The sequence below is a fragment of the Halictus rubicundus genome, chromosome 6 (genome assembly GCF_050948215.1).
Source record: "Halictus rubicundus isolate RS-2024b chromosome 6, iyHalRubi1_principal, whole genome shotgun sequence".
NCBI classification, from domain to species: Eukaryota; Metazoa; Arthropoda; class Insecta; order Hymenoptera; family Halictidae; genus Halictus; species Halictus rubicundus.
The window spans coordinates 12,556,749-12,571,466 of NC_135154.1; the positions used below are offsets into that span (position 1 = coordinate 12,556,749).

A 14,718-nucleotide genomic window follows, 5' to 3' on the forward strand; every position below is an offset into this window, starting at 1 on the left:
CCAATACCCGTACTCACCCACAGCAGTGAGTCCCTGAGGGACCTCCGTTCGGAGGAATACCAATTTAAAACCAGACATATAAATTTTAGAATAAGAACTTTTGAAAGTTCAGAAATAAATTTCAATTGGAAAGATGAACAATTCCAATCGAAAATAAATCAAACGAAATTGGGACGCAACGACATAAAGGCTAGGGTCATAGCAATTTTAAGAAACGGAACTTTTAAAAAGTTCAGAATCAAATTTCAATTAGAAATCCAGAAAAAATGTACGATGTATATTGAATAAAAAAGTATTCCGAAACAAGAAGTGTGTGTTTCGGTTAATAATTAAAAGGAGCTGCCAAGAAGGCGTAGGTGGGCCAAGGGTAAACAAGGAAAGCGAGAAGGAAGGCAGGAAGGACCCTTGGCCCATCCCATGCAAGTTTAAAATAAATTCAGACACAATTCAATTAAATACACAAGTTTTTACTATCAGTACGTCTTAAATTTTATTTCACAATGTTATCGCAATTTACAAATGAGCAGCTATTAGCTCGATTTTATTCATTATTTGTAAGATAATAGAAGATCTAACAAATAGAGAATATTATCGATTGCCCGGGTCTCACCACGAGGAGGTTGCTGCACAAGAGACCCGAAAGGAAGCCAGAAGGAATTCAATACGCTTCCTTCTGACTCCCTTTCTTACAACGACGCTTTCGAGTTTTACAAACTAAATTTCGCAGCGTATGTCGAGTAATTATTGCGGAGAAAAAGGTGTGAGTCGGAGAAGAAGTCTCCGATTCACGGGAGATGAAAAACGAATCAGGCAGAAGGCTCTGATTCTTTCAAAGAGAGAAACGAAACCGAACCAGAGCAGAAGGCTCTGGATCGAGGGTGACGCGACGCGTACAATGCTTGCAGAACCAACTCCAGCCAGCACCGATACCCGACGTGTCCTCACGAAGAGCGATGGCCGAGAGAAGCGTTCAAACGATACCCATTTCCCCCACCCACCTGTCGCCAGGCAACGACTAGCGTTGAGGCGACTCGGGTGGCCTTACAGCAGAGAGGATTTTACACGAGTGAACAGGTCTCTCAACCATCCCTCTCAATGGATCTACGCCGAGCACCGGTACCAACCGGTCTGGTACATACAAGCAAGGTCCGACACAGCAGAAGGCTGTGTCGGAAGCAAAAATCGAACCGAGCAAACTGAAGTTACGGCAATAATTACTCGACATTTATACAATACTGATAAACAAGCTTAATAACTAACGCACGCAATCGAATCGAGCAATTATTGTGAGCCAAAAAAAACTGAATCTGACAAGTCTCTGAACAATGCCAGAGAAAATAAAAATGGAGCAGAAGGCTCAGATTAACGAAAAACAAGAATGAAAGAACAGAACCAGAGCAGAAGGCTCTGATTCGAGGGTGACGCTACCACCTGGTGACAGCAGAAGGCTATCACCCAAATCAACAAGCGAAACTAACAAAATGAATAGAACACAATAATTGCTCGACAACTAATACTAATTTATAAATAATGTGAAGTCTTCTTACTGTTGGTTGTTTTCGTTCAACGATGATTATGCTGAACTGTTGTGATTTAACTGAAACAGACTAATAACAATTAGACACAAAAAGAAGGAACTCCGAAGTATTCGATGAAGAAATGATGACCCCGTACACGAGTACGGCCTACCTAATATGCACAAGAGTGCCAATCTACCAGCTCACGAGAGCCAAACTAACCCCGTACACGAGTACGGCCTACCTAACATGCACAAGAGTGCAAATCTACCAGCTCACGAGAGCCAAACTAACCCCGTACACGAGTACGGCCTACCTAATATGCACAAGAGTGCCAATCTACCAGCTCACGAGAGCCAAACTAACCCCGTACACGAGTACGGCCTACCTAACATGCACAAGAGTGCAAATCTACCAGCTCACGAGAGCCAAACTAACCCCGTACACGAGTACGGCCTACCTAACATGCACAAGAGTGCAAATCTAACAGGCTCACGAGAGCCAAACAAACCCCGTACACAAGTACGGCCTACCCGACAAGAAACTAAGAGTAGATGAAGTCAGAACTTCACTCTACTGAGGTGGCGCTTCGGGGCGCCCCGGGTTCGCCAATACCCGTACTCACCCACAGCAGTGAGTCCCTGAGGGACCTCCGTTCGGAGGAATACCAATTTAAAACCAGACATATAAATTTTAGAATAAGAACTTTTGAAAGTTTAGAAGTAAATATTCGATCGGAAAGATGAACAATCCCAATCAAAAATAAATCTTGCGAAATTATGACGCAACGACCTACAAGCTAGGGTCGCCCCGGGTTTGCTAATACCCGTACTCACCCACGGCCCGGCCCGTGAGTGAGCCCCTTGAGGAACCTCCATTCGGAGGAATACCAATTTTAAATCAGATACATAAATTTCACAAGAGGGACTTTTGTAAGTATAGAAGTAAATATTCGATCGGAAAGATGAACAATCCCAATCAAAAATAACTCTTGCGAAATTATAACGCAACGACCTACAAGCTAGGGTCGCCTCGGGTTCGCTAATACCAGTACTCACCCACGGCCCGACCCGTGAGTGAGCCCCTTGAGGGACCTCCATTCGGAGGAATACCAATTATAAGCCAAACATTTCAATTTTAAGAAAAGGAACTTTTAAAAGTTCTGAAGTAATTTTTAATTGGAAAGTTGAACAATTTTAATCAAAAATAAATATAGCGAAATTAGGACGCAACAAACAACAAGTTAGGGTCGCCCCGGGTTCGCTAATACCCGTACTCACCCACGGCCCGGCCCGTGAGTGAGCCCCTTGAGGAACCTCCGTTCGGAGGAATACCAATTTTAAATCAGATACATAAATTTCACAAGAGGGACTTTTGTAAGTTTAGAAGTAAATATTCGATCGGAAAGATGAACAATCCCAATCAAAAATAACTCTTGCGAAATTATGACGCAACGATCTACAAGCTAGGGTCGCCTCGGGTTCGCTAATACCCGTACTCACCCACGGCCCGACCCGTGAGTGAGCCCCTTGAGGAACCTCCATTCGGAGGAATACCAATTTTAAATCAGATACATAAATTTCACAAGAGGGACTTTTGTAAGTATAGAAGTAAATATTCGATCGGAAAGATGAACAATCCCAATCAAAAATAACTCTTGCGAAATTATAACGCAACGACCTACAAGCTAGGGTCGCCTCGGGTTCGCTAATACCAGTACTCACCCACGGCCCGACCCGTGAGTGAGCCCCTTGAGGGACCTCCATTCGGAGGAATACCAATTATAAGCCAAACATTTCAATTTTAAGAAAAGGAACTTTTAAAAGTTCTGAAGTAATTTTTAATTGGAAAGTTGAACAATTTTAATCAAAAATAAATATAGCGAAATTAGGACGCAACAAACAACAAGTTAGGGTCGCCCCGGGTTCGCTAATACCCGTACTCACCCACGGCCCGGCCCGTGAGTGAGCCCCTTGAGGAACCTCCGTTCGGAGGAATACCAATTTTAAATCAGATAAATAAATTTCACAAGAGGGACTTTTGTAAGTTTAGAAGTAAATATTCGATCGGAAAGATGAACAATCCCAATCAAAAATAACTCTTGCAAAATTATGACGCAACGACCTACAAGCTAGGGTCGCCCCGGGTTTGCTAATACCCGTACTCACCCACGGCCCGGCCCGTGAGTGAGCCCCTTGAGGAACCTCCGTTCGGAGGAATACCAATTTTAAATCAGATAAATAAATTTCACAAGTGGGACTTTTGTAAGTTTAGAAGTAAATATTCGATCGGAAAGATGAACAATCCCAATCAAAAATAACTCTTGCGAAATTATGACGCAACGACCTACAAGCTAGGGTCGCCCCGGGTTTGCTAATACCCGTACTCACCCACGGCCCGGCCCGTGAGTGAGCCCCTTGAGGAACCTCCGTTCAGAGGAATACCAATTTTATGTTAAAAATATAATATAATATAATATAATTTCAAAATACCAATTTTATGTAAAAAATATGATATAATATAATAAAATTTCAGAGTACTAAATTTATGTCAAAAATATAATACAATGTAATTTCAAGAAAAGAAACTTGTGAAAAATTCCGAAGCAAATTCGAATTAAAAATACACAAATAATAATTGACGGCGTTCGTTGAATCATCACGTATTCCAAAACAGAAAATGTATATTTGTATTGTCACTTACCAACTGCTGAAAGTTGACCAAGGTGAGCGGAGACGGCTTCCAGGAACCGCTGGCCAACCGCGAGCCAGCTTAAGGTGGACCAGGGTTGACCAGTGATGTCCACTGCAGCTCTGGAGGATCGCTGGTCCACTCGAAGGTAGGCGAGGGTAGGCCAGGGTGGTCAGGGTGGGCCAGGGCAGCTCTGGAGAACCTCTGGTCAACTCCAAGGTCGTTCGGCCTGCTGGTCCCGGAGCACCTCCGCTCACTCCTGAGCACGCACCACGACTGACGGATGGAGCGCGGCCGCCGAGATCAGGTGCGCGGTGCGCGGTGCGCAACTCCCCCACCCCAAACTCACTTCGCTAGATTTCGATCGCCGCGATAGTAATTATTGATAAATCTGTTATTTCTGGCTGCTTAATGTTTATAACAATTTCTTTTGGTAATGGTATCAACAAGCAATCCCTTGACCATCTTGCAATCTAATTTTTTAGTAAAAATACCTTATAGAACTCGAAATACAGAGTAACTTTTAATTCACGAATATTCGCACGCAGTAATTTATCGTACGCAATTCACTGTAAAATTTATTATTTCTGGCTGCTTAATGTTTACAACAATTCCTCTCACCAATGATGTCGACAAGAACTCCCTTGACCATCTTGCCAACTAATTATTTAGTAAAAATAAATTATAGAAACCGAGATATAGAATAACTTTTAAGCCATGAATATTCGCACGCATTAATTTGTCGTGCGCAATTCACTGTAAAATTTATTATTTCTGGCTGTTTAATGTTTACAACAATTCCTCTCACCAATGATGTCGACAAGCACTCCCTTGACCATCTTGCCAACTAATTATTTAGTAAAAATAAATTATAGAAACCGAGATATAGAATAACTTCTAAACCATGAATATTCGCACGCATTAATTTATCGTACGCAATTCACTGATAAATTTATTACTTTTGGCTGTTCAATTTTTATAACAATTCCTTTCAACAATGATGTCTTGCTGATCTTGCCATCTAATTTTTTAGTAATAGAACTCGGGATACAAAAAATCAAAAATATGATGACAGTTCTTACATATGTATATTTATGTATACCAGTACGTACATAAAGTTTATAAATAAATAGAAAAATTAGGAGGTGGTGCTCGTATAATGTTTCTATCACAACAGTAAAAACACACGCTTAAATTAGAAGGTTACATTCACCATGTCCGTAGGTGTTTTCTCTTTGGATTGGCGAAATGAGGGTTATCCCAGAATGTGTGATATTTGTACTTTTCGTTTAGTCCATTTCGGATGTTCTGGCGGCGACTATCGTGTTAAATCTCGTCAAATCTACTTCCGCATCTGACGGCGTTGGCATTGTCGTCTGCTTGTTGCACACTAGCTCTTCTTGTGTCGGTATCAAGTGCTCAATTATTTTCAAGTACATATCCAAAGGACATAGGTCTTCGCAATTGGGTAATGTAAGCTCTTCGACTTTCGATGGAATGCCCAAGTAATGGAGAACCTAAACATACAAAATCAAATGTTAACAAATAAACGCAAAGCAAGCTTTGCGGCGGGCGAGGGTGACCGCCGATGCCCGCGGGTATTATATACATATTATATACATACAATTATATGCATATATTATAGTTCGAAAATTGTACTGCTCGTATAAATAAATGTAATAAATCTACGCGAATGCTCGCAACATTGAACTTCTTTTACTTGATTCACAATCATCTTCTTCTAATGAAGTTAACAATTACGAGTTTTTCCAACGATCAGAAGACACGCTGTGTCTGTAAAAATGATCGTTTTTATCTTATCGTACCATCATTTCAACACGTAAAGACTTCCAAGTCATTTTAAAAGGCTTTTAATTAGACATGTGTCGATCGCATGTTGCGTGTATGCTCACGCCAATCAGTCACATAAGTATGCATGTAGATAAAGTAAACGATATTAATTTTGCTTTCCGACGTTTTTACTTCCTATCTTCCACGTTTCATCTTTGCTCTACTAACAATGGTAGTGAAATTATTAAGACCTTTTACATACCTTGACGTAGAATTCGTTATTTATTTCGTGGAGCTCCAATATCACAGAACTGGAATATGCAGGAACATGAGGCTTGTAGAGATCCAAAGCGTGCAAAAGGGCAGCAATGTTAGTTTCATGTCCACTGTATAGATACAGTTTCCGTCCTTTCACGGATGTTCCGGTTACGAAATCCAGCATGGTTCTTGTGACTAGACGGAGATACGGTCCTAAAACATTGGAACGTAAAGATCATTAGTAGGCAAAACCGGGCAACTGGCTGAAAAAGATGTCATACCTGCGTACAGCTTCTTGAGTTCAGGTGTAGCACTGGCAATATTGTAAGCGAATACGGTTCCATTAAGTAATTCGCCATCAGGGAAAATTTCACGTGTCCACGGCGGTAAAGGAAGACCAAGAGAGTATTCAGCCATCAACGTATGATAGAGATAGTACATGTCTAATGGCGTTGTTATGTTTTTCCCCGACCATACTGTTAACTGCCGCATAAAATTGCTAAACTTTGAAAGGCCAATCTTTCCTTCGGTCGACTGTAAGACTCTGTCGTATTCTGCTAAGTATCTGCAAACAAAATGTGTATTGATAAAATCTAATCAAAGATTGCTTTATACATTTACACAGGATGAAGATAAGCTCGTTTGAATGTACAGAAAGGACATTGAATGTGCAGTGAAAATGATTGCACACTATTTCCGGAAGAATGAGAACTATATGTGCACGAACTCTGCGGTCTACTTAAAAATAGACTTCCTTGATACTTACAAAGGACAGTCATCGGGGAGGAAGATATTGTCTTCCACTCGGAGCAAATATCTCGTAGGGATCGGTTGCCAATTCAAACGTGGGTTCCATTTTTGCTCCGAGTTCGGTGGGAACAGTGCTGCGAGAACCAGTTGCAGAGACATCTTGGTTCTGTCGTAATCGGAACTCAGACCAGAGACAGATTGCGGTGTGTAGAGATCCCCCAGGAAAGCTGAGTATCTCTCGTGGAGGACCTTTCCCAACTGGAACTCTCGTCGTTTTCCTTGCTAAAATATAGAAAATATTTGTTCTTTCATATTCGTGTACAAATGAAATCGAACAGAAACATTTCGTGATCGTATAGACTGGGGATCTTTATGCAAAATGAAAATTGTCTGTATCCATTGCAAACATTTCTTCCTTTCATTGATTAGTTTAATATGCTGAAAATAATATATCGATATCTTTAAATAGTTTTAATCCTTTTACTGTTCTAAGTTTCACGCGTTCATTTTTGTCATAGTTGCATAACATTTGTAAAAATCCGTGTCTGAAACGGTTTCACGGTTTCAATCTAATAAAATTATAATAACCAAATAATTTTATCGGTAAATTATTTGCAACATGTGATATCGTAAATTATATAATAAATTATGTCGTTTTCCATTCTTCCTCCGACAATAAAGATTAAAGCGTTATCGAATCATGCAATAACAATTACATAATAACGATCATAAAAAATAATTGTACATTTATTCGCATAATAGAGATAACTTACGTTAGTCAGCTGACCTCGACCCTCAGGATAAAAGTCGTAATTGAGGTACGGGTCATTCGGGTACGTTTCAAGGGGAGTATCATCTGGAGCTCTGTCACCATGTCGGAATAGCTGCAAAAATACGAATGGCGAGCATAACAAACATCTAACTTCCAATAAATCATTGGCAGCTTTCTTTTATATTTGGAAATAATGATTTCAAAAGTGCATGGTCCTATGAAAATAATCTTCCTCACTTTTACTGTAAATTTTCCAAAGTATCCACTAATTCATCTATAAATCATCACATTTCGTTCGTTCGGATTTTCAATACGATTTCAAAAATATGTGCAAGACACTGTTGTATAAATAGAATCTGACGGTTCAATATTTTATATTTTAGCGAATTTAAGAAAATCAGCTTGAAATTTATAAAGGATGCATAACGTGTTCTACCACCCGGAAATCTCAATTTTTTCAAAAATGTCACTTAACATGTTCATCCACTAAGCTCTTCAATTATTAAGTATAATTTTCTCCACAAGAAAATATCCGAGTACAAGAAATAAGTGAAAAATAAGTAATTATGTGTCTTACCACGCTCACTTGTCGTAGTTCTGCTTGAACGGCACCGACACAAATGACGGCTGCTAGACCAATGATTGTGTACATCGATGAGGAAGTTCTATAATCATTAAACCGAACCATGTTGTAGATAGTCCTTCTGAAACGAGAAATATGTTCAATCGAAGTTAGTTCTGGAAACTAATATATTATTAAGCAGATCCGTAATAATATTAACATATTATTAAGCAGATCCGTAAAGTAGACAATAAATATTAATAGTTTTTTTTAATAATGTAGACTTATGTTATAGGATAGAATTTAATATACGATTTAATTTAACGATAATACAATAACCGATAAAATAAAATATAACTTTGGACTTATAGTCAACAGTAAAGGTACACGATTTGTTGTAATAAAACCACCTATAAAAGTTTAAATAATTGTTTAACATACCCTGCATCTTATAAAATTTGTAATAGAAAATTATACATAAATATTTGAAACCCAGATACATTAATTTTATGATTTATGATTGTTTTATGATGATTATGCAAAAACGTTTTAACAAGAATCGACATTGTATTGTATGCGATTGGTATGAGCAATAAAAAGATTTTATATTCTTTATAAAAACGTAGCTTTCATAGTATGGTCTGCCTTCATAAAAGCAATTTATGTCAATTAGGAAACAAAATCACGATCTTTATAAGTAGTAAAGTTACATTTCCGGAAAGCTGTATATCAAATTATGGATAATTGCAAAGAACGCATGGTACACTAATACGTTTTAGATTTTAACTCGCATTTTAAATACACTTAAAGAAACAATATTTGTAAAATTTGAAGAACTCGCTGAAAATTTTGAAAATTTTCCCGACGTTATAAAATTACATTTTTTCCCATTAAAATCAGTTAATCTATATGTTACATATCTCTCTTTTAATATTCATTATGCTTTAAAAATAAGTACAATTAATATAGCCACAGCAGTTGGTACCCCCACAGTGATTAGGTCCCTTACCCAATATCAATTTGAAAATCTCAATCTTACTGGTTTCTTAAATCTGTGACAATGAATGAAAGTATATGTTCCTCTTACGTTTGAAATAAATAAATAAATAAATAAATAGAGTCGACACGACGTCTGCCGATGTAAATTAATAATACTGAAGTTGCAATTGCTGATCCAAATGGTGCACTGTGAGTGGCGAGCAAGCTGCGGGCGATTTTAAAGGACTGTAACACGTCAGACGAGTTTTCCCCTTCGTCGAATTGTTTCCAAATTTTGCCACAGTGTAAAATACCGAAGGGGAATTCCTGTTCCAAATTCATTGTCCTTGTTCACGCGGTCTCATGTGTACCGATAAGGAAAACCATAGTAGGATTTTCTGGACTTATGACGGAGACGCTGACGGTAATACAACAAAAAATATAGTGACGCGCGTCGTATGAGTACATACGTATAGGGAAGAATTTACGATTGATGTTTAAGGAAGTTTTCCCATTAGATCACTTTTACACTTTTTCTTTTCTTTAATCTTCGCGAGGTATCGAATGAATCATTAAAGGAACATACAGTGAATCACAGTAATATTCGGACGTTTTTAAAAGGACGATAACTTTTTTAATATTGGGCCATACGACTTGGATGTTTTTTTAAAAGTTTACTACATGAAAACTATAAGAATTACTATGTTTTCAACTTTTTAGAATAATTAAAGAGAGAAAGAGCTTTTCATTTGACATATAGTAATAATGTCTAGAAAATTCTAGTGATAACAGCTTGAAATAAGCTGTGGACTATTTATTTAATAAAAAAAAGATTTTACATAAATTTTATACGGTAATGTGAGTGACAAATAACCAGTGGTCCGTTTACGGTTACTTTATATAGAATAACAAGAATTTTAATTTAGAAACAAGCAATTTCTCATGACATAACAGACCTCGATTACGAATTAATTGCCTCTATAGACGGCAGCAGTGTTCGAACGAGTGTAAAAATGGAGGACGGCCATTTACATGCTTCGTGACGAACAAAGTCGTTTATCTGCAGCCGCGTCGTTAGAAAAACCATTAAACCATAAAATCTGCAGTTCTGCGCAAGTAAATCTTACCTTGCACAAGATCGCCCGATGATAAGCCGAGAATTTATACGAAAAGTTTGCAATTTTGCGGAAGTAAATTCGCGATTATATAAACACGGATGACAACAGATAACAGTGAATAACGTATTATCATTCGAAGAGAATTATCACTCGATACGCCAACAGGCCATTTTTCACATTTCGGTCATTAATCTTCGCATAAATGAAAAGGTTGAGGCTTCTTGCCATTTATCAAGAGCATCTTGAAATAGTTGATAAATATGCACGAACATGACAACGTAATACTTATTGTACGAAAGAAAATTGTGTTTGCGATGAAAGAGAAATTATTAAATTTATTTTTTGGGGTATATATTACAAAAAATTGGATAGACGCATTCTGGTTATTTGTATAAAGTAATGTGGATTCGTTATTTCTTGTGTCAGAAAGTCTATATTTATAATCAGACTCTGGAAGTGGACACTGGGCAGTGTCGCCAGATGAGGGGAAGGAGCACGAATTGAGGGGAAAAAGTACCATCTCTCTGCCATTACCTGAGTATGCACGACAGAGACGAAACGCGTCACGTGACCGGGCCGCGGCGGAAGCGTGGGGAATCGCGCGGTAGAAGGGGAAGTTAGAGTGGGGGGACAAGTCTTGATCTGGCGCACAGTGGTCCGGATCGAAGAATTTGGGGACATTCGACCAAAAAGTCGACTTTTCGAAATTGAAAACTAATCAATTTGTATTGCTTTGTAAGCATCTATAGACCTCCAAAATGAAGAAATTAATGAAACTGAATAAATATTTTAGTTACTATGATCATCTAAAGTTGAGCGTTTTGAAAGTAGCATATTTCACCAGTCAAAATTGCTTAAGTTCTTTGCGAACAAATTAAACAAAACATATATTCTAACGTGTATTATTCGAAAGATATTATTTTATATTTTTTAGTTCAAACCTCATTTCAATATCCCAAACGGTTCAAAAGTTATACACAAATGTCCCTAAATTCTTCGATCCGGACCATTGTGATGGCGTAACTGCTCACGACGTAAATCCCGCATGTTCTGTTATACCCTATCTTGTTCAAATATGTCATCGTAATAAAACCATTGTGTAAAACACACAGAAAATTATGTATTTTGAAAAAGATTTATGATCTTAATAAACATCAATATAAGTAACATCTTAAAATTCACTTATTGTTAGATATGTTGAAATCGCTAAAAACTGACATAATACAACAACACTGAAGCTATTTTCGGTCAATGTTACTATGTCTTTTTGTTTTTTTACAGAGCACATTGTGATCTGCATTATCACAAAAATTGCAAATACATAAGATATCTAATGCGTTTACTTCTTTTAAGTATACTATTTATGTAAATGAAATAATTATTTCCAATCACTTTTAACTAGTAGGGAGCAATTAATGTTTACGTCCCTGTAAGTCATTTATCTGTCACTTTCAAATAGAAGTTATAGTTTTTTAATGCCTTACTCAAGGTATCAATATCCTTTGTGCTTGAAATATAACGTTGAAATTAAACAAATATCACAAATGTCTACATTTACAAAATATTTCTACACTTTCGTGATCGAACGCGCAGCAATAACCGGTTGAATACACAAGTAAAGCAATACTGCCTCAAATACCGTCGTATATAATACGAAATGGTATCTTTATCTTCAGAGAGCTAAACGTTCTTTGCATTTAAATATACCTCTTGTGTTGATAACTTGTCTGCGTATCAGCCATAACAAAGTTTCTTATCAGGATAATTAGTTAACAGACAATTTGCGATACTACTGAAATTAAATTCTCCCGTATAATCAATAATCTATTGTATACTCATAATAATCAATTTCAGCTTATTGGAAGCATACGAAATATATTTTTTTAATAAACATAGACTCTTAGTTATACCAGCTGATTTGTGCATAATTGTAATTTCCATATGACCTTTCATACTCATTGACTTACTTACTAACGTCATGGTATTTTAAATGTAGAAAATATTTAAGGTTAACAACTTCTCAGAAAGAATTATTCAAATTGTCTTACCTAACTTGCATTTACATTGATAAAATCTTCTTGAAAAAAGAAAATACTTTGGAAACTCGGCGAATAAAATAACTAAACGTTTTCTGTGATGAATAGCAAGCTCTTCAATCGTGATTGCTCGTTCCTATTGATCATTCCATGTACTAAAAGTACTGACTAAATTACTGTTAAAAATCTTGTTTAAACAGGTATTCTGGTTTCCAAGGCCGTTTTTCTACGGATTTTTTTCAAAGAAACTATTGAATCTGTTGTATTGGGGTTTGAAGTGCACGTAGGATTCTTTTTTACGAAATTATAACAATTCAAATTCGAGGATTTTCAACAAATTTGAAATTTAATGATCAAATAGTTTTTGGGCTCACTGTAGATGATAGTAGAAGTGCTATAAATTTGGACATATATTGCGAAAATGTTGATTTCACTATCTCGTCTGGAACAAGTTTGATATGAATCATTTTACATTGTCTTCGGAACTGTGCGTGCTACGTCAATCGACTGGAGTGATCGACAAGATACACAGACTAGAAAGCACTTGATTATGCGTATCATTCATGCTGTATCTTACGGAGTATTGAATTTGTATACAACTGGTATCTGTTCACAGACGGGATCAATGAATTTGTCGAGTGACATCAAATCGTAACAAAGATAACTAAAACACGTAAGCACAACTCGACTGTAGAAATACGTCAGAAAATTTAAATTTTTGTTTGTTATTCTGTACAAGCATTGGTTGCATGCTGGACACGTGGTCAGGGGTATTATCGTGAGGACGATAAGATTCTTGTTAGCTCGTCAGCGCATACTCGGGCTGATACAGGTAAAACTGCTTGACGAAAAACGGGTTGTTGATAGGACAAATAATCCACAGAATAATTAGCCACGATTGCGTATTGAAAATGCATAGTACATTGTCGGTTTAGTAGTACTGTGCAATTGACTTTACTTCCTGCTTCAAATGTACAGGGTGTCGCAGTTTTAAGCAATCAAACTTCAAGGAGAAAGAATGTTACATAAATATAATTAGTATTGTGAATTAAACAAGTAAATATGACCCTTGTTATATGGCATCATTTTAATCACGCATATGTTGGTAAAAATTTCGTTTAAAAAATCACTAGATATATTACATAGCACGACCCGATGCAAAAATATTCTTTCTGAGCGAACAAATGTTCTCATGCTAAAAAGTTTCATTACGTACGCCGTACACATAGTTTCTTGCCTTTGAGTTGGTGCACATTATATTTAATGGAACTATATTGTACTTAGTTGCAATCGATACTGATCATCGTCGATGATAGCAGGTAATCATTTTACAGCTCCAACATCTAAAAAGTACTCTGCCAAGCGGGGATAATAACTTTATTTTCATTTATCATGTTCTTGTGTCATTGTTCTTCGAACATTGAACGAATATAGAGATTCACCACACAGCATTTACAATTCGGTTAAAAGTTTATTTTCAATGGCATGTGCGTGTCTGTTTTGAACATTATCTGTCTCGACTGCCCATTAACATGATAAATGTTAACTTTTACATAAACTCGAAACGGAATAGTGACGTTATTATAATGTAAAGATAAACACTCGCATAATAGTCTTGTCAAATGGGCCAAAATTTGCAATTTTAATTAATTGTACTTTCCTCGTGGTGTTTGAAACTTATAGACAAAAGCTTATCTATGTGGTTAACGGAAGTCAATTCAAAAGAAGGAAATCTAAACAAATAATACGGTGTCAAATATGTTGAAACAGTTCGACTTCTTTGATTCATCATATGAAGATTAAAATGATTTCATAAAGGCAACTATTTGTAACTTTTTTTTTATCTTACACGAAGCGCACCTATGTCGTCGATCAAATTCGAACTTTAAATCGCACTTGTACGTTTAAATAATATAAATGATTTCTCGCGTTTCGTAAATAAACTTGCACGCGCCATAAATGAATGAGTATCGGCATTCTCGCAGGTGATTCTATGATATCTTACTTTGCTCAGGTGTAGGCCCTAGGCCTGTAGCAGCTTCGCAGGCAGCGGCGCGTCCAAACAATCTCCACCGTCGCCGCCTCCAGAAATCATTTTATAAGTCTCATAATCTTTGATTGCAGAGATTCTTTGGTGGAAACGAAAGAACGTTTGATTGTCAAGCGGTAGACAAAGCTCCGTCGATCGCTACCTCTGATAAAGACGGCGATTTCACGCGAAGGTTGCCGATTAAATTAAGCACGA

The 14,718-nt window shown here is 37.2% G+C and overlaps 1 protein-coding gene across 6 annotated transcripts; it reads right to left on the minus strand.

Annotated features, from left to right (window-relative positions):
- Positions 1–5,277: 5,277 nt before the first annotated feature.
- On the minus strand, positions 5,278–14,598 carry Acph-1 (venom acid phosphatase). 6 transcript variants are annotated; one of them, XM_076789935.1, is made up of 7 exons: positions 14,479–14,598; positions 8,357–8,483; positions 7,781–7,891; positions 7,024–7,289; positions 6,539–6,822; positions 6,262–6,470; positions 5,278–5,725 (listed from the first exon to the last, which is right to left on the minus strand). In XM_076789935.1, the coding sequence occupies exons 2-7, from the start codon at positions 8,465–8,467 to the stop codon at positions 5,498–5,500; spliced, it is 1,209 nt and encodes a 402-aa protein (XP_076646050.1). In that variant the 5' UTR covers positions 8,468–8,483; positions 14,479–14,598; the 3' UTR covers positions 5,278–5,497. The 6 variants fall into 6 exon arrangements, with proteins under 6 accessions (XP_076646050.1, XP_076646051.1, XP_076646049.1 ...); XM_076789936.1 differs by lacking the exon at positions 14,479–14,598 and adding an exon at positions 11,922–12,081 and having other exon boundaries at positions 8,357–8,480; XM_076789934.1 differs by lacking the exon at positions 14,479–14,598 and adding an exon at positions 11,922–12,080.
- Between the last annotated feature and the right edge of the window lie 120 nt (positions 14,599–14,718).

Bases quoted from the DNA above. Each gene is read 5' to 3' on its own strand.
- Acph-1 (XM_076789932.1), bottom strand. From the start codon at position 9,661: ATGAATTTGGAACAGGAATTCCCCTTCGGTATTTTACACTGTGGCAAA. The intron at 7,290-7,780 runs GTAAGTTATCTC...TCTATATTTTAG, and splicing joins GTCGAGGTCAGCTGACTAAC to CAAGGAAAACGACGAGAGTT. The intron at 6,471-6,538 runs GTATGACATCTT...CCAATGTTTTAG, and splicing joins ACTCAAGAAGCTGTACGCAG to GACCGTATCTCCGTCTAGTC.